Source organism: Sminthopsis crassicaudata, chromosome 6, assembly GCF_048593235.1.
Source record: "Sminthopsis crassicaudata isolate SCR6 chromosome 6, ASM4859323v1, whole genome shotgun sequence".
Lineage (NCBI taxonomy): Eukaryota > Metazoa > Chordata > Mammalia > Dasyuromorphia > Dasyuridae > Sminthopsis > Sminthopsis crassicaudata.
Genome location: NC_133622.1, coordinates 208,503,521 through 208,523,590, shown reverse-complemented (window position 1 = coordinate 208,523,590; position 20,070 = coordinate 208,503,521). Strand labels below are relative to the sequence as shown.

General features: G+C 39.9%; 2 protein-coding genes across 16 annotated transcripts in view; one reads left to right on the top strand and one right to left on the bottom strand.

Annotated features, from left to right (window-relative positions):
- Positions 1-4,868, top strand: part of BTBD10 (BTB domain containing 10) — an 82,766-nt gene extending 77,898 nt beyond the window's left edge. For all 7 annotated transcript variants that reach the window (XM_074273151.1, XM_074273148.1, XM_074273152.1 and 4 more), the window contains one exon: positions 3,740-4,868. In XM_074273151.1, the coding sequence (XP_074129252.1) occupies positions 3,740-4,050 (311 nt within the window). In that variant the 3' untranslated portion in view covers positions 4,051-4,868. The remainder of the gene's footprint in view (positions 1-3,739) is intronic.
- A 582-nt stretch (positions 4,869-5,450) lies between these two features.
- The window catches only part of BMAL1 (basic helix-loop-helix ARNT like 1), a 95,340-nt gene continuing 80,720 nt past the window's right edge, over positions 5,451-20,070 (bottom strand). For all 9 annotated transcript variants that reach the window (XM_074273141.1, XM_074273146.1, XM_074273140.1 and 6 more), the window contains 7 exons: positions 19,334-19,440; positions 18,008-18,158; positions 14,770-14,858; positions 14,138-14,246; positions 12,710-12,803; positions 7,146-7,248; positions 5,451-6,131 (listed from right to left, as the gene is read on the bottom strand). In XM_074273141.1, the coding sequence (XP_074129242.1) occupies positions 5,971-6,131; positions 7,146-7,248; positions 12,710-12,803; positions 14,138-14,246; positions 14,770-14,858; positions 18,008-18,158; positions 19,334-19,440 (814 nt within the window). In that variant the 3' untranslated portion in view covers positions 5,451-5,970. The remainder of the gene's footprint in view (positions 6,132-7,145; positions 7,249-12,709; positions 12,804-14,137; positions 14,247-14,769; positions 14,859-18,007; positions 18,159-19,333; positions 19,441-20,070) is intronic.

Below are 20,070 nucleotides of genomic sequence, written 5' to 3'. Positions count from 1 at the left end.
ATCTTTGTAGATAGTAGTGGTGTAGAAAGTGACAAAAATGAAACTCTCTTTGTTCTCTTGGAGCATACCGTCGGCTGGGGGAAACAACATCTATCTGGATAAGTAAATATAGGGAACTCTTGGCAGGGGAAAGGGGAAGCTCTTCCCAGCAATGCTACTTGGCACTTTCTCTGTCTTTTAGACTCTTTAGAATATTGCCCAAAGTACTGAAAAGGGGAAGTGATCTGTTAAAGGATGGACTAGCATATACAAAAAGTGGGACTTGAATCAACGGGTCCCTGATCTCCAGGGCAGCTCTTTGCCTACTCAGCCATTTTGGTGGGAAAGATCATTGACTACTAAAAGAATGAATTGGGCAGAATTTGTATAGGAGGTGGTGCTTACATTGTGCCATAAAGAAAACAAGGGATTTTGCATGGCAGAAAGGAGAAGGGAGTAGAAAGGAATTCCATACATAGGGAAGGAGGGAGCACTTGTTAAGTAAGGCCAGTCATACTTGGAGAGCAGCTTGATTAGAATCATATTTCATGAAGAAGATTGAAAAGAAAAATAGAAGACATTGAAGTGATTGAGATACCAGGTTGAAGATAATTATGATTTGTCCTGAAGGTAATAGCTATTGGAGAGCTGAATAGGAAAATAACAGAATTACTCAGAGAAACAAAATAACAGAAATGGGGCCTAGGAGACTATCAGTTTTATAACCTTGCAGAGGATAGACTGTAAAGGAAAAAGAGAGGGGATGCAGTGGTCTGAGTAACTTTATGACAAACCACCTTCTAAGCTTAACAGGAATGATAGGGTACCAAAGGGCTGAATGGCACTGTTTCAAAATATCAAGAACATACAAGTATCCCTTCCTTCTCTACTTCTCCCATCCCACAAAGAGAAATGCATATGAAGATATGAAGATGTCAATTATAGAAAGAATATTATTTTTCATGTGTTACAATATAACCTAGATACAATATATGTGTGTAAATACCATTTTCTTGTTGCACATTAATTATTAGCTTCCGAAGGTATAAGTAACCTGGGTAGATAGACAGTAGTGCTAACAATTTACATTCGCTTCCCAGTGTTCCTTCTCTGGGTGTAGTTATTTCTGTCCATCGTTGATCAACTGGAAGTGAGTTGGATCTTCTTTATGTTGAAGATTTCCACTTCCATCAGCATACATCCTCGTACAGTATCATTGTTGAAGTGTATAATGATCTTCTGGTTCTGCTCATTTCACTCAGCAACAGTTGATTTAAGTCTCTCCAAGCCTCTCTGTATTCCTCCTGCTGGTCATTTCTTACAGAGCAATAATATTCCATAACCTTCATATACCATAATTTACCCAACCATTCTCCAACTGATGGACATCCATTCAACTTCCAGTTTCTAGCTACAACAAAAAGAGCTGCCACAAAAACTGAATTTATCTGGATGCTGAAGGCTGTTGTAGGACTCTGGAACTTTATAGGGAAATCACCTAGTTCAATACTCACATTTCTGTTTGTGCTCCTGGAAGGGACTACTTGTCTTTTCCACTTAACTTACCATTCTGCAATGGCACATTTTGCCCTGAAGTTTGTTTTCCCATTTGCCCTTAAAGTTGTAAACCCACGATGGATTGGTAGAGAAATTTGGAAAAATCTCCCCTAAAGTTTCTTCAATTTGTCTAACCCACCTTTGTAACAAAGATTAAATGTTGCTTCATTGAACACACTCATCCCTTCTTCCTCCCTTCTCAATTCCTCTTTTCCCTGAAGTTGAATCTTCTCATCGATATAGACAAAGTAATGATAAAGTAATAGGAGGAAAATGTAATAGTGGGAGGAAATGAGACTAAGGCAACAGGGTTGCTTTCTGTTACTGTAAAGGCAGTTCTTGCCTTTTTCCTGCCTTGAGAAAATGTTATTTTGGGTCTTGGCTTTCTTTTCCTTTTAAATAAATGAGGCATTCTGGCCAATTTACTTTCTATTCCAATTACTACAAAATAGGCCAGTTTTTATTTAAAAAAGAAAAAAAAATCACTCATACTTGATGCAACTACATGCATTTTACTAGGTTTATAGCACTAGAGCTTGAAGGGACTTTGGAGCCCAGTACTCTTATTTTACAGGTGAGAAACGTGAGGCCCAGAGATCACCCAGGTTTTCAAGTGTTGATGTGAGGGTCTGAATGAGACGACCTCAGGCAGAGTTTATAGAGCTGAGAGGGTTTGCTGCACCCTCTAGTGGACAAATACCATATTAAGGCTAGACTTCTGTTCCAGGGAAATTTTCCAGAGATGTAAACAAAAATAAAGCTAAACAACTCACATAGTTTTCTTGATGTAGATTTGTATATATGTGGAGGATTCTATTTAGAGAAATAGCAGTTTCATGCTTGATGTCCATTTTTGGATGGTGTGAATGATAACTTGGAGCAGGTAAGCTTTGAGTGGTAGGCCCCGTAATCAGCCTTTGAAAGATCTTGTGTTGTCCAGAATTTAGTATAGGGTTAGAAAGACTGTCATAAAATAAAACCCTATCACGGAGCTTGAGTCTAGTGAAAAGGGAACTTTGCCACTTGTTGACCTTCAAATATGACTCATGGCATTCTTTGGGACTTTATTTTATTTTGCCACAAAGTAACCCCTGATAAAAAATTGTCCTGAAGTTAAACCATTTGATGCTGCTAAATTGTGGTTCTCGTTGCCCAGCCTGTGTCCCTTCCATCCCATGCCCCAAATTTTCCTCAGTGTGTAGAGTTTACACTCTCCAGGAAGCAACTGAGTCTGGTGTCAGAGGTTCATACCCTACTTTTGACACTATATGTAACTTTAGGTCCTATTTTTCCTCCTTTATAATAAGAAAGTTGAGCTAGATGTCCTCTGAAGTTCCTTCTTGTTCTCTGATCCTATATCCACGATTTTGTCTGCTAATACAATCTTACCACCTTTCTCTATACTTACCCATCCCTCAAAGCTTTCTTCAATGTTACCTTTCCCCGACCTCTTCTCTGGGCAGTCATCTTTCCTGTCCTGAACTCTTGATAATATTTACTGTCTTACCCCAATCTTTGGCATTTATCACAAACACAGCCAGGATACCTCTTACACTTGGGCTTATTTACTGCAAATGCTCAATAAATACTGGTTGAATAAAGAGGCTTAGTGAGCTTGGGGACTGGGAAGATGATGTTACATTAAAAAGTCAACAAGGAAAAGTTATTTATTTATTTATTTTTATTCAGGGGATAGCCACCTGTTTTTGAAAGTATATTTTAGGGTAGGTGGAATTGCTTTCTCTTAAATTGTTTTTTTCAAGGAGAGGGATTTGAAAGTAGCCCCATTTAACTAGTCAAATGTTGAGTGTAGATCATCTAGTTTGCAAAAGGAAATACTTCCTTCCTTAATGATTATTTTAATAGGGCTTTAAGGTTTGTGGGCATCTCCTCATTATAATCTTGAAACAGTAGCTATTTGCAAGTATTATCATAATTAAACTGAGGATCGAAGGCTATTCTTTCCCACAATGGCAATTATAGTGTGTAAAGTCATTTATGGATCTGTTTCCTGACTTCATGGCTAGCCTCCTTCCTTTGTCATGTATCTGCTATTCTGATGTGTTAAAAGTATAGATTACATCATGAAAGAGCAAGAAAATATTTTAGAAGTTTTCTGGTCTCATTTTCAGTGTAGATGAGAAAAATTGGGATTCAAAGAAGTTAATGTATTTCATCAGTTTATGCAAAATCTTTCCTTTAGGGTATCCCACTTACAAAGAGAAAGTCAAGAAAAGGCCTGGTGGGCGCCCAGAAGTAATCTATAACTATGTCCAAAGACCATTTATTCGCATGTCCTGGGAGAAGGAGGAAGGAAAAAGTCGGCATGTGGACTTCCAATGTGTGAAAAGTAAGTCTATCACAAACCTAGCAGCAGCTGCCGCAGACATTCCCCAGGACCAGCTGGTGGTCATGCATCCAACACCTCAAGTGGATGAGCTGGATATTCTACCTATTCCTCCTCCTCCTGGCAGCAATGAGATGGATCCTGAGGGACAGAGTCCAATGCTGTGATGGAGGCAGCCCATCTTACAAATGCTAGCATGCTCCTCTCACCAGTGATGCTGCCCTCGTTCTTCGGCACTGCAATGCCGCTGTTCTTCATTGTGAAATGCACACACCAGTGTTTAGGAGATTGCAGTGTGGACTTTTTTTTAAAAAGACCAAAGGTATCAGTCTGACATCCTGAGGTTCCACTTATATAAATGTATTTGTTTACCAGTAGGTTTGTGAAATTGGTTCTTTGTAAGCTGGACAGTTCTCTCACGTTTAGAAATGGTGGGATTGACAGTAGGGGGTACTGGTGGACCTTTACCATAGACTTTGGCCACAGCCCGAACAAAATGCAGTAACACGATATTGATAGTAGCACTTTATAAATGGTGGTTCTGTGGAATTCTTAAAGCCATTTTTTATAGTCGTGATGCACAATACAAATTTAAACAAGTGCTCCTATCAAAGCCTCTTCAGCAAAAGGTGGAAATGCAGTTGGCATCTGTTTGTAGGTTTTGCCGCTCACTGTTGAGTGAGCACAAAGTGTAAGTAAGTATTTACCACTGGGCTCGTTGAATGATTAGGATGATATTCAGTAGCTGTTTAGTCTGTTTCCCAGTGCAGTTTTTCACTCATTTTGTGTGAGTCACATGCAGGGATGTGAACAGCAGAGGTGATTTATCATCCAGTCTGCCTTATCCTTAATCTGTTCACAGATATTTATTTACTGACAAGGTGTTTTCATAAATGTCATGGGATAGGAATGAAGTGTTCACTTCTCGTTTACTAAATGATTGTAAACTTGAGTTTTTCATTGAAATAAACTTACATTGTTTTCATGTTTCTGACCAGATTATTAATTCTTAGAATTAGCAGATTGTTTACTCAGTCATTACTACTTGGAAGGCATAAGGGCAGGCCCCTAAAAATAGTCATGATCGATAGATAGCCACATCATGTCATGGCACTGCCGTCAATTAATAAATGGTAACTTTAACTTGCATGTAACATACCTCCTGATTTCCAAAGATCCTGAAAGATTAGGTGATTTAGAGTTGAGTTTTAACATTACCTGACGGTGCCAGTGGAAAAAACAATCATTGATATCTATGACTAGTTGTCATAAACCAAAATAATGCTAAGTTTAAAATTCTGAACTTTAAATTTGAAACATCTTTGCTAAAATGTCTGTGATACATCATTTTTGCTTTCAGAATCATCGTAGCTCTGTTTTACTGAAAACAATCTATGAGTACCCAAGCCAAAGAAAGGGAAAGCACAGTCTAGATAGTTTACTATGAAAGTAAAGAGGGGATGGAATACATGATAATCAATCAGTCATTCTTGAATCTGTGATTGACAGTTAAGTTTAGTGACAGGAATATTCTCTTTAAATTACTTGTTTAAAAAAGTAGATGGTATTTTATAGAACAAAGGAAACATTTATTTTAAAAATATTTAACTGTCTAATACATTACACTTTAACCCATATTTATAGTAAAGGATTCTTACAAGAAAGAATAAACAGCTTTATGATACAATTAGTATAAGAAATGTCCACATGGGGGACCTCTTTGTAGTGTAAAAACACCATACATCTGAAATGACTGTTTGCATATAAAAGCTACCAATGATGCTTCTGTGCACAATGATTTAAAAATTCAACACGAACAGAATCCAAAATATACAATTAATGCAAGCTATTCACAGCTAGCTCAATAATCAATGATGCAGAAACACTGTAGCGGTTTTAGTTCCACTTTGTCTTAAGTTACACATAGTAGGATTGACTTGTATCAATGGCTTTGAGATGGCTTTTATGAAGTTTGAACATAAAAGCTATTATCTCTTTATCCAAGAAGCTTCACAGACGGTCAAACTCCACCAATAATGCACTTTGATACTGCAGATGTTGCTGAAGCAACTGTGCAGTAATGATGTTTAAAGTGGCCAAGGTAAGTCACTGAAGTCCACAGGGCCACCAAGACCAGCATCTGCTTCTAAGAGGCTCATGATGACTGCCATGGCTGCTTCGTCGTTACTGGGGCTGCTGGAACCTTGGTCGTTATCAATCATATCTATACCAACATGGGTGTTCTCACCTGAATAGAAGACAAACTTATTAGTAGTCAGAATTACTTCCTGTGGTTTTTCCTACATCAAACATTTGGTATTTTGAACTCGTTTTTTTTTTTTTTTTTTTAATAAATAGCTTTTTATTTATAAGATATATGCATGGGTAATTTTTCAGCATTGACAATTGCAAAACCTTTTGTTCCAACTTTTCCCCTCCTTCCCCCCATCCCCTCTCCCAGATGGCAGGTTGACCAATACAGGTTAAATATGTTAAAACTGAGTTAAATACTATTTATGTATATTTTGCTGTGCAAAAAGAATCAGACTTTGAAACAGTGTACAATTAGCCTGAGAAGGAAATTCAAAATGCAGGTGGACAAAAATAGAGGGATTGGGAATTCTATGTAGTGGTTCATAGGCATCTCCCAGAGTTCTTTCGCTGGGTGTAAATGGTTGAACTCAGTGTTTTAAGCAAATCTATTTATTAATGAAGGGGGTGCCCTTTTCCCCTAAGATTTTAGGAGAAAGATAAAATCTCCAAATTTCTTAGATTCAAGAGCACAGCTAAATTTTATAGGAATCAGAAACATTTAAAACATTTCAGTTCCATATTAATCCAGGAAAAGGAGGAAGGGGCTATTACTGAGGAGAAACACAAAAAGGAGATCAGAGACTGATTATAAGAGGAAGGCTTTAGGTAGACTAGGGGGGGGGGAAAGTTGAATAGATTCTTTTTGAAGAAGTTGGGTGACTATTTTTATAACTCTTCAGCTGTTATTTCTCTCCCCAAAACATTAAATTCTCCTCTCAAACTCTTAGCCCAGATGGCCAGCTAGCTAGTTTGTACTATCCTGACTTGCTAAAATTTGGGGTGGTAGATTGTGAGACGGGAGGGGTAGTAGGACACACTTTCAGGAAGACAAAGCTGATTTATGTTAAAAACTCTCTTAAAAGATATGGAAAAAAAAAAAAAAACCCAAAAAACCCCTGTTACTGGATTTTGCAGGCTTACTGAAATAATTAGTGTCATTGCTACTTACCGAGAATAGAGGAACTGTCCGAATATGGATACCCAGGATTATCTTGAATCTGGCCTGGGAGAAGACCAGCAGAAGGAATGTCTGGAGTTCCTCCATTTAAAATCTATCAAATGGGAAAACATAAGAGTTTTTGTGATTTAAATGCAAATCTCAGTCAAGCAGTATGATTACTAAGGGAGAAAAAAACCTAAGAGGCCATCTGAAATAGTCTTAACTTGAAAGATTCCTCATGCTGAAATTTAATGTTAGAAAAGTTAGTGGGGCAAAACCTTCATTTAAAAATTTATTCTCTATTCATTTGGTTCAGGATCACCATCTACACCATACTGTATTAATAGCATCTTAGAACTGAATGCTCAATGCCCAGTCTTGCATGTGGGTAAAACATCTTCTAGGTTGTCTTTCTTTCACAATGATAGGGAACTATTTCCACCATCTCTGAGCTAAGGAACTCCAAGCCATAAGATGGAACTCAAAGAATGTTCTTATTTTTTGCCTTCAAACCTAGAATTATTAAATGAACCCGCCAGTGTTAAGAGCCTACTACACACCAGGCCTTGTGCCAGGATTAGGGGCACAATGGCGGGGGCCCTCTTCTCTGCCCTTTTCTACTATGCATCCAGGAGGTGGACATTTTAAAAAGGACATGATGAGAAGCTAGCTGTGGAGAAATAAGCTAAATTCTATGCCTGAAGGGAAGTCTTTTGAGGCTTTCTTTTATGGCTTTGGACCTTTGCAATGCTTCAATTTTCAAACTAAGACTCCTGAACTACTAGCTCTGCAGCTTTTTCCAGGTAAGTAACAGACAAAATAATTTTCAACATTAAAGCTTCAAATTCCAATCAGCCCACACTTTTGCCCCTCTTTACCTTTGCTGAATTGTTTCCTGTGCCTAGTACTGGCTCCCATTTCAGACTTTCTTCCAAAAAGAAGAGATCGCCTTCATGCTTCCGTAACACTGTACTAACCTTGAACACAACACCATTCTGTTCTGATTACTGGGTCCCTGTTTTCTCTGATGCAGACATGCTCCAAGAAAACAACTATACCTTATTTCACCTTTGCACCCAGATACGTCCTCCCCTGCATCTCAGGTTATTACTATGGGTGTCTCCAGTGGAACAAGATTAGAATCCATCCATGTATTCTCATACTCTGCAGTTCATGTCCATGTCTGTATCCACCAAAGCTGGATACTTCATAAGTATCATTGTATCTCCTTGGTGTCCTAGCAGCTAACCAAGACCATTCAAGAAATGGGTCCGAATTGAAAAGGTTCTAATTCTTGTATTTATTTTATTATGAACATATGCCTATGAATAGTTATTTAATTGATATTAAACTGAAATTTGCCTTTAAAAATTTCATCTCCCCCCTCCCCCAGCTCAGCTCTGTGAAGTGTTTAAAGTGCTGCTAATGAATTAGTGGATTTAATGGATTCTAATCAGCTGATTGGCAAATGCAGAGAGGGGAGGAAATGAATTTAGGATTCATCAGGAAGATGGCATACTAACTTGTATTTGGATTGACTGAACACCAAGATTATCTACTCCCCAAACCCTGCTCTTCCTCATAACTTTAGGCACCTGTATGAAATGGTGAGATTATCTTTGATTTTTTTTTCTCCCAGACCTCCCAACATCATCAGATGACATAACAGATGGAACATGCTTTGTGAATTTTAAATGTTACATATCATCTCTCATCCCTCCTCTTTTTTTCCCCACTACTGCCAGTGATGAGTGGGTCACTGTAATATTCTTCTCTAAAATGTAATCTTCTCTTGTTGAGGTTTCCTTGGGGTCTCTGGAGCAGCCTTCGTTTCAGTTCAGTAATCACAAGTGCAGCCAAGAGTTAGAGTTCAAATCCTTTATTGTCTCCTTCAAAGCCTTGTCCCCTTCACTTGGGGCTTGGCTAGTTTTTCTGGAGGCCTTCCGGATCTTGATTTCAGTGGAGAAGCAAAGGAGGACAGCCTGCCACCATTTCTCTGGTCTTTAGTTCTCTTTCTGGCTGAGCTTGTCCAAGCTTATATGGTCTTCTTATCAAAAGTGTGAATCTTGTAGAACTACTAAGTACCTGTACTGAACTAGAGAACTGTTAAGCACCATCCTAAATAACCATTGTCTCTATCAATCCCACTGTCTTAGCACCTTGTTTCTAGTTCTGGCCCATAACAGGTCACTCGGCTCATCTCATCTATTTTACCGATCACAGTGGATTTCTAACAAGTCATCTTGCCTCAGCTCTCTCCCCTTCCAATCTGACTGTCATGTCTAACATCTGCTTAGAAACACTTAATGAATCAAGGTCAGACTCCTCTAACTGGCACCACAGCTGGAAATGCCTTACCTTTTAACCAATCTTATCTCATTCTTCAGGCATTTTACTCTGCCCACAAATAGGAACCATATAGTTAATGTATGTTTGTTGAGGTCCTGAAATACAGCTGGCTAGGAGTTCATTCTCTGAACCAACTATGAATGTGGTAAGGAAACTGAACTTAGAAAACGGGGTACCAGGGCAACTAATAATATTGTTATATGAAGATCCTTTATCTTTCTGGGGCATATATCCAAGATAAAACAGTTAAGACGAAAGGGTACTACTGTTTTTGGTGATTCATATCTGTACAAATAATGCTTTCTGGATTGGATGTGCTAATACTGCCAAAGGCTACTGAGACTTTTATGAAAAGCTGAAGGCCACTCAGAACTGATGGTATTTTCTTCATTGCTGCCCAATGAAGGAGAGCTTTAAAAGAGGGGAAATGATTGGAGAAGTGAGGTTGAGAAAAGGAAGTATGAGACTGAGATGTGGATTTCTAAACCATGGATTAAAATATAGCATTGATAGCGAGCAAAGGCTAGTAGGAATGCATTTGTATGATATTTTGCTATACAAATATCTAATCAAAAGGGCTTCAAAACTGAAAAGACAGGAGAAGGCTGAGAAGTATAACTATAATGAAGCTAGAATAGTACCTGAGATGCACAGTCTCCCAGGAGACAAACTTCAAAAAAGAAGCCAGCAGTAAAACCATGGCTTCAAATTTCTACAAACAAATACAAAGAATAAGCAACAAGTAAGAAGAACGCAGAGGAAAAATAGACTTCCTAGGTATCACTGAGACTGAGTAGGGTGGGGAGAAGAGGGTGAAGAAGCAGCCTGGTAAATAAGATACACGGGGAAAAGCATGTTGGAGAATATTTATGTGAAAATCGCTGGAGGACCAAACACAAGGGATTTTGTCTTTATATATGACAGACCACCTGCATAGAAAAAGGACACAGATGAGGGTGGAGAAAGATTACGAGCCTGATAAAAAAAATATGATACTGTTGGGAACTAATCCGTCCATCTCCTGGAACCAGAGCTATTAAGATTTTCTTGACTTAACTCTAATGATGTCATTTACCTCTGAGAGAAAGGAAAATTGGTTGCTGGAGTGGAAGTGAAGGGAGCATTAGGAAGAAATGACCATTACATTTAAAAGTTTGTGACAGGAAAGCCAGATATAATGTAATTATGCATCCTAGGTTTTAACAATCGCACAGGGAAAGGGATAGGTAGGCTCTAATAGAATAAAATTCTAGCCCAAAAGGGATTTTAAAAAAACAAAACAAAACCCAAGAATGGAATTCTGAAAACATGAAGGTGAATAATGAGGAAAAGTGGGGTTTTGTTTGAGGAGACTGCTGTGGATTTAAAGCATTCAGTAACTACTGTTTTATACTTTTAAGAGATAACATATAGAAGATGAAAACAAGGTCTTTTACAAACAGGATGAATTTCCACAGTGGCTGTAATTAAGAGTCAGGAATTTTAAAGTTCAGAATATATTGAGGCTTCTAGGGCATGCTAAGCACTACCCAAAAGATGGGAGTTTTGTTTGGTTTTGTGAAGTTATATGGGGAGAAAGAGGAGATTCCACATAAGAAAAGAGAAGGCACATTTACATGTATCATGCTTATTTAGGCTGTTTTCCCTGGAAAGAAGAATTTTTTGGCTAAAAGGACAGGCCAAAAATAGGATTATGGGGAGTTGATAGTCACAAATGAATTTGGAAATATGAATTCAAGTTATCTGGTCAAGATGAACTACATTGTTGGATACTGCTCTGGTCAGACAATTTATGATTATATGTTCATTCTGGGTTAAGAAAGCCAAAAAGTGGCTTCTTAACCCATTGACACTCAGAAGATGTGCAGACACCAGAATGATCACAGGATGAAGGAGCTTGAGGCTATACCATAGGAGGATGTGGCGAAAGAACTGAGTCTGTTTAATCTGGAATACAGAACACCTAGAGATGGAGGAGGGGAGGAAGGTACAGGAATGATAACTGCCTTCAAGTAGTAGAGGAGCTGTCAAATTGGAAGGATCAGACGTCCTGCTTAGCACCAGCATGCAGAGATGGAAATGACAGCTACAAATTACCAAGGGGCAAGTTTAGAATTAACTTAAAAAGATCCTTCTCAACAATTGAGATTCAAAAGTGAAATATGGATGGCCTTAGGGGCTAGTGAGCCCTGTATTACTGCCAGGCAGAGGTGAGATGATCTCACTTGTCAGATGTCGTCTAACAGGGATTCTTTTCCAGTTATTTCTGGGGCTCAATGGCCTCTGAAGTTCCTTCCAACTCATTGGATTCCATAACACTTCTGCTCTACTCATTTGGTTCATATTACTTACTGCTTACTGCAAATTCCACCTGTTTCCTAGAATAGAGTGGTGGGTACATAGATTCATTTGGGATAAGAGGTTCTTTTAGTGACTTTTGGGGTATGGTAGGTTGGTGACGAGGGAACAGTCCATATGCCAGGAGAAATTAGTCATGTGGCTTGTGCTGTGGGTGGCCAACTCCCACATACACTCTGGAAGTGCTATTTATACTTTTGGGCTGTTTTTGAGCCCTTTTCTTGGACAGATATGCAAACAGATGAATGGATATATGCTCAGAAAACAGTTTACAAAGCAGGGGGGAAATGGCCCTGCAGCTGGCATAGGAAGAGACCTCTTTAAGGAGAGCTCTCGGTGAAGGCTGATGAGTGGGTCACAGTCTTCAGCTTGGTTCCCTCTTGGAGACAGTGGAGGGTCTGTTTAACATGGAGAAGACGAGATGGAACTGGAGGAGAGGAGATAGGTATAGGACTGGTAGCTGTCTTGAAGTAATTGAATAACTAGTGATTTTGCCACGAAGTACAGGAACATAATTTCACCCTTCTAAACTCAGAAAGAACAAACATTCCAAACTAACCTTCAGGAATATGTAGAGTCACAGAGGTGCAGACATGCACATGCTGTTGTAAACATGCATACACGACCCCATATCTGTTCACATGCAACAATTTCTTTAAGCAAATACATGTATGTGTGTGAATGTCTGCTGTATGAAAATACATGAGCACAAACGCATGTATAGTCTTACAATGCTAAGAATCAAAATAATTCTAGTTTTTCCTCAGAAAGCTTTTCTTATATTATTCAGCAACCTCAGTTCCATGCTAATGATCCTATTCTTTGAGATGTAAGGTTTAGGGAAATGGAGCCCACAGAAGTCTTACCTTTTTGCCTCCTGGGGAGGATGCATCAGGGGGAGGCGTGCTTGTGATGTTCAATGGGCTGGAACCACAGCTAGAGGGTGATGACCCTCTTATCCTATCACAGAAAGGGAAGACTTAAGTGGAAAAGTCATAGTGAGAGGTTGGGAAGGAAAGAGAGAAGGGATTCAAGCTCTGGTTCGAGAACACTTCCTTTGATGGTAAAGCATTTCAGACATCTTGGGTTTGGTGTTTGGACTTGGACCACTGTAACAACTACAAATCCATTAGCACATGCTCAAAAGGTCAGCTGGTTTCATTCATTGTCTCATGGGCTGGAGAAACCTTTTAAGTTATCCTTCCCCTATCCTCGCTCCCCTGATCTCCTTAACCAGAGCCAAAGAGGTAAGTTGTTGGATTCAGCCATTATGTTTGTAAAACCACACTGTTCACTGTAAGATTCATATCTGAACCACCACTCTGGTGTGGGAAAGAGCGCAAAGGAAAAGGGTAGGGTGGGTGGGACTGAGTAAGACCCCAGGAAAATTACTCTTGTGTGCATCAGCAAGGACTTGTCCAAAAAGGTCCTCCAAGTTCATGGTGATTATGAACTTAGTAGTGAGAGCTTGGTGGTCTGTCCTTTTTGCCACACTTAGTTAATTCAGCTAAGACTCGGGTATATTTCACTGTGCTTGTTTTATAAAAACACACCTTAGCCAGACGACTAGGACTATACAACTGCTAAACTTAAGTTTTCTTCTCAACACAGCATGCCTCTAGATGTCTGTACAATTTCTCAAGGGAATCCTGCTAAAACTTACATGGTGAATTCTTCTCAGCCCAGACTCCACCCTCTGTCCTTTTGGTGTTTGCTGTGGCCTAGTTGCTCAATAACCTACAGTTGGGCTTCCTACATTTAGACACCAACATTCATCACAAAAGGAAAATTTTAGAGTCTTCCTAAGGCTTCCTTTCCCATGGAAGCAAGATTAAATAACTGACTGCTTATCTTCTGAGGCTGGTCCATTAAGTTTTAAATTTAGGATCAAATCACTTCATAAAGAACTGTCATGTGCCCCTCCTAACTAAATTTCCTTCCTTCTCGGTGGTCCCTAATATTCTGAACTAGTCTGGTTGGTTTGCATGAATTCTGGAGAGCCGAACTCCCTTCCCAATGAGGGGTTGTAATATGTTGTAAAGGGTTCTATCACAAGCACCAACTCTTCTTCCCAACCCTCAAAGCAGCCCCAGAGCCTGGGACGGAATGAGATCCGGCACACAGCTAAATTGAGTCTCAAACACTAAAATGCATCTGAGGCATTCCAAATGAATCCTTTTTCATGATGCTTGATGGTTGCAATTTTCTTAGGGATACCTAAGATATGTACCACTGTATTAAGGGCAAATTTCTTCAACTGTTTCAAGGGAAGCAAATTGTAGGCTGTTACCTACCTATGTATCTCCATGATCTCTTCTGCGATCATTCGACCAATTTTTCCTGCACCAGCTCTTGTTCCACCTGGAATTCCAGGGACAGTAGGATGGCTCCTCTTCTGTCCTCCTATAACAAAGATAGGAAGGAACAGAGAGCATTCAAGGGAAAGGGGAAGGAATGGGAAAATGCATTTTTCCCTTGGAGTAACTAACTTCAATAAATAAAAATGGCCTAGATCTATGACACATTTTAAGTGAACACCAAGAATCTATATTAAACTATTTTAGTTTAAGATTTCAAAGATCTACAACTTCACTGGGGTGGTTACATCTACTGGCACAGGTCAATGGCCCCTCTATGATTGTAAATAATCTTCAAGTCCTGCTGGGGGTGATGGAGAAATTCATCATGGATAGTTGTATGTGGGAGGGTGGTGGTAGTGTGAGGAAGATTAGGCTCAACAACTACATTTAATTGCTTAAAAATTTTAGGATCCACAGAAAAATCTAAGTTATAAGGATCCTTTGATACTCCCAGTCTGTTTAAGGAGAATGAAAGTGTCTCCTTTCTCTGCTTCCCTCCCTCCCTCCCCTTAGAATAGAGAATGTGATGTGAGGCTAGTCTCAATATCCCCAAAGAACATAATTACCTTCTCCAGAGGGCAGTATGCTATCCATGCTGTGGGGGGAAGCTGTGAGCTGTGGGAAAGTTGGGTCCCCGCTTTCTAGTACGTTGGCTCTGTGAACATCCCAGCAATAAAATAAAATGAGTCATTCCTGTTTAGAAACTTTCTTTCATCTTCACAAAATCAATGATTGTGGACTGGCCTTACTAATATTCTAGCTTTAAAAGGCAGAGGAAGCCAAAAAAGGAGTTTTGCTATTCTGGACTTCATTCTCACCCACAAGTAGCTATGGAGGTAGAAATGCCAGGAATTTTGGTGGGTACTGACCATAATATCTTCGAATTGGTACTAGAGAAAAGAAATCCCAGGTACTGTCTAACATGCTCTCCGGTTTCAAAAGGTCCATAAAAAAGATGAGTATGTTTCCATGATTTTAAATTTTACAGGCAAAGTTAGCCTTGGAGGAATGGGAAGCTCAAGAACAAAAATCTGAAGACACAAAGAGGAATAATTCCAGTGATGAATAAAAAGGAGAGCTGTGTAAGAGATTTATATGAATACATAGGAAACTCATTGACCAACCTGGATTTTAAAAGCATGCACAGAGGGTAGACGCATGGGCTAATTGCTAACAAGATGATGTAATAAACAAAAGCATGGCATGGTCTTAAAAGATGTCAGAAGTATTAAAGCTCAGGCCAAAGCTGACAGTGTTAAAAAATAAAAATAAAAACAAACCAAAAATAGGCTTTAAAATTATCAGGCAAAAGAATGGTATTAAAGAAGGAAGAGGAACACTAATCAGGGTGCCTAGAGGATAATTTAATGTGACAGAAGACAGAACTGCTCCACTCTTAGTTCGGTTCTGTTTTCTTTTTTCCTCCCAAGCCTCTAGGAGGGATACAGCAGCAGGCAGGAATATCCTGAGGCAGTAAGAGTGCACTTAGACGCCAGTCCCAAAGTCAAGTTCCCAGGCCTGGATGAACCCACTCCAGTGTACTGAAATCACCAGCAGGCGGAATTACTGAGCTACTTGTCAATGATCTTTGAAAGATCCTGGAGACTGACAGAGATGCCACAGGACTAGAGATGGGCAAGTTTCCCATTTTCCAAAAGGGAAGAGACTGGGCAAACTAGGTTAGTGAGTTTGACTTCGATTCCTCCTGGCAAAATCTAAAAACGAAATCAAGGGGATAATTAATGAACATCTACAAGGGTAGCAGTGATGAAAAAACCGTCTGGCTCTGAAACAAGTTCATGTCAGACTAACCTAATTTTCATTTGTGACAGGATTCATAAAGTAGTCGAGCAAGGCCATGCTACAGTTCACTTAGATTTTGGCAAAGCATTTATTTGCTTGTCTTTCACACTAAGCCTCTAGACAAGAAGCAGATACGGGCTCTACGATAGGCAAGTCTAATGTAATCAGAACTGGTTGAATAGTCAGCTCCAAAGAGGTCTCAAGTGGAGTGTTCAGGGATGAGACCTTGGCCCTCTGCTAGTTGACATTTTAATAAATGATTTGGATAAAGGCACAGATGGCATGCTTATGACATTTGCAGATGACACCAAGCTGGGAGGGAGAGCAAATAAGTCTGAGAGAATTGGAATCCAAAGTTCTGATATGCCGGGATATGGAGCTGAACCTACTAAGATGAACTTTAATATGGATAAATGTAAAGTCCTACCCTGAAGTTCAAGAAATCCATTTCAAAAATGTGAGATGCAGGAAGAAGCGTGTTAGGTCGCAGATCTTGTGAAGCTCTAGAGGCGGAGTCAATCAGTCAACAGTGCCACATGACAGCTGCATGAGCTGGAGCCAAGAAAGCCAATAAAACCTTAGCCTTCAGCCGTCCTCCGGCGTCAGAACCCATCTAGCCAGAGCATGGTGTTCATCTCTGGGCAACACATTTTTAGGAAGAATATTGATCAGCTACAGAATGTCTTAGGACGGCGACCAGGATGGCCAAGAGAGGATTGATTAGGCAGCCCAGAGAAGAGAAACTTAGAGGCTGGGCAGGGAAGAGAACACGAGAGCGGTCCTCCTATGTGCCAAGGACCATGTAGGTACAGAGAGATTAGAGCCAAGGGATATAAGCAAAAGAGCTCTAGCTAAATCCTGGGGCTGCCTTTTACTACCACTGTGATCCTGGAGAAGGAACTTCATCTTTGCCTCTATAGGTTCCTCAATAAAATTGGGGAGGGGGGGAGAGGGAGTGGAACAAAAAGCCTCGAATATTCCTTCCAGTTCTAATTCAGTGAATCTAAGCCTGACGTGGGCATAGTGGGTAGAATTTATAGGAGGATGGATTTAGGGATTGATCTAAGGAAAAACTTCCTGACAATAAGAGCTATTCAACAGTGGAGTGGGCTGCCTTAAATGGTGGTAAATGGCCCCTTACTAGAGTTCTTCAAGCAGAGAATGGATGACCACTTGTCGGAGATGCTGCAGAGATCAGGTATGAATTGGACCAAATTGCCTTTTTAGTCCTTGCTAACATTACATTGCATGATTCTATTTCTGGCCCTTGACAGGTCAGCAAATGAGATGTTTTAGGATGGGTTTCTTTATAATGGGTGATATATGGCTTTCAGCTGCTTTTCTCTATGGGTCTTTTTAGTCCAACATCCAGTGGTATTAGCAATACCTGTCTCCCCTAGGGGCTTTTCTGGGAATCTACACTGTGCTCCTTGCCCATCTTCTGACTGTTCAGTAGTCACAGTAGGGGGGACTCAAAAGGGTACTTACACAGACTTTGCTTCACCCCTCCCACTGAATTCCATCTACTCCAGTGTTTCAATCTTGAAGATTATAACTAGTGATTATAATCTTCAAGATAATATTTCAGGTTATACTGCATAGATTTTGCCTCTAGTGAATTTATGAAACAGCTAAAAGTTAGTGCCAACATGAATATTTAAAAATTACAGCTTTAGACCTGTACTAAAGTTAAAAAAAATATATCTGTATCTTTGTGCTTTAAATGAAGACTAATTTAGTTACTTCCTATTACATTATACAAACTGGGATAGGAAGGGGAGAGAAGGGAGATGAGACCTGCTTCATAGGGTTGTTAGCACAGGGCCTGGAACATAAGAAGTGCTGTCTAAATGCTTATTCCCTCTCCTCACTGCCTTTCCTTTCATTCCTGCATGAGTTTGGTTGACAAGTCTTGGGGTCCCATCCCGATAAGCAAAGTCAAATCAGAGTCATTTTCATTTTCTGAAAGAAGGGCACAGCTGATAAAAAGGGAACACTTACGATACGACGGTGTTGGTTGAGACAATATATTCTACCTCCTTTGTCCAAGGGTTCATGAAACTGAACCAGCGACTTCTCAATGTGATGAAAGAACCATCTTTGATTTTAAATTTATAGCAATTAGTTGTAATTTTTTCTCTTGTCTGTAAAACTGAAAATGTAAAGAGAATGTGAACATAGCTGTTTCCTCACCATGAAGAGAAAATGCCATAAAGATTACCAAGACAACTAAGGATTGTATGGAACACTGTAATTTGTTAAATTTATGGTATTAAAATTATGGCAGTAAAAGCTTCATGGGAGAATTGTGCTCCTTCATCAGCTTTAGAAGACAGTGTTTCCATTGAACTCTAAATCCATGACTACTTCCCAGAACCTACCAAAATTCAACCCCCGTGATCTGCTTTACCTCCATCAGAGGAGGACAAGGGCAGCATAGCCGCACTAGGCTTCTGGGCCAGGCTGTTTCCCCCTCTCTCAAGCTCAGTGACTCCTGTTCCAAATGGAGGATTAGACTGGATGATGTCCAAGGACAACCTGTGCTTCTTTAAGCCTTTTCTTTTTCTGAGACAGAGCAGGTTTGCAGCAGCTATTCTGGACCATTTGAACTGTGGGGCTTCACAGAAGGCGGTGACTGTCTCCCCTGGGGCCTCCAACACCCCATCTCACGCCACTTCAGTGACTCTCTTCATGAGACACTGAGGAGAACATGGCACCAGGTGGCCAACTCTAACCCTATGAGCTTAGTGAAGCTGGTTCGAGTGGCACAATTATCAGGGGCTACTACAGAACGAAAGGCTGCAGTGAGCAAGTCTTAAGCTCAAATCCAGCCCCAGACGCTCAGTAGGATATAAATATAGAAAGCTATTTACCCTCCGTCTGCCTCAGCTTCCTCATTTGTAAAATGTGAATATCAGCACCTCTCTCCCAGCACTGCTGTGAGGATCAAATGAGACTACACCAATGAAATGCCCTGGGCCTGTAGCATCACTTGGGCATCTAAATGCAGTCAGCATACATGCTAGCCACTGCTGTAATTTTTAAGAATCATCATGCCTAAGTCTTTCCGGTCTGGCAGGACTGGAAATGCATGGTGAGAATCAGATTCTGTAGTTTCCCAAATACCCTACTGCTGGGGTCCATGCCCCAAAGAGGGCCTCAGAGGAGGATGAGTGCTGGTACAGGGCTACACAGCCCTGCAAATGGATCTTAGCCTGGGGGGCCTTGCTTCCAGAAGTAAATACCTTGCACTGCTTAGAAAACATTTTATCTTGAGAACACGTGATTTTGTTTGTTTTTAGAGTAAGTTCACACTGGATATCTTACCTTGCCTATGACATTCTGCAAGGTGCCCTATGTCATCTTGGTGAAAGTATTCATAACACGAAGTGCCTAGAAGTTCTTGGGGTAAATATGCCAGAATTGCTGTTGCCCTAAAAATGACATTTGGAAAAAGGCAAAATGAGTTCAGAGGTTGAAGTGTCCCCCCTTCAGAGGGGTCTCCTGAAGCAAGACAAGAGCAGGATGCTGCAGAAATAAAAGCCATGCTGATTTTCCCAAAATAGCTTCATACATAAATATTTTCTTCAGCTTTAAGCAAAGATTTTAAAAGCTCTCAAAGGGCATATAAACAGGAGGAAAGGAAGCATCTTTAAAATATTTAATATTTAAATATTTAATTAATTTATTTAAAATATTTTAAGAACATTACAGTGGTATTCATACAAGTTAAAAGACAGATCTTCATAAAGTCCAAATATTGGTCTAAAGACTCAATTTTTAGACCTTTGGTAACATTAAATTCAAACACAAATTATAAAAATCTTCTCTTGCATCAATCCAATAGCTGTCTTCAGTGGCATAAATCTGCAGGTAGTAGGGGAAGGAAAAAAGCATGAAAGGAAATCAAAGAATTTTGGATTTTACAGGCCCTGTTTGGCAGCCAGGGGAGTTTAGCCTTTGGGGAAGTGATCTGAGTTGAGGGTCAGCTGCATCCCTAATTCCCTGAATGGTTCTGAGCAAGTCACTTCCCTTAATCAGCCCTCAGTTTTTTGCTCTGTAAA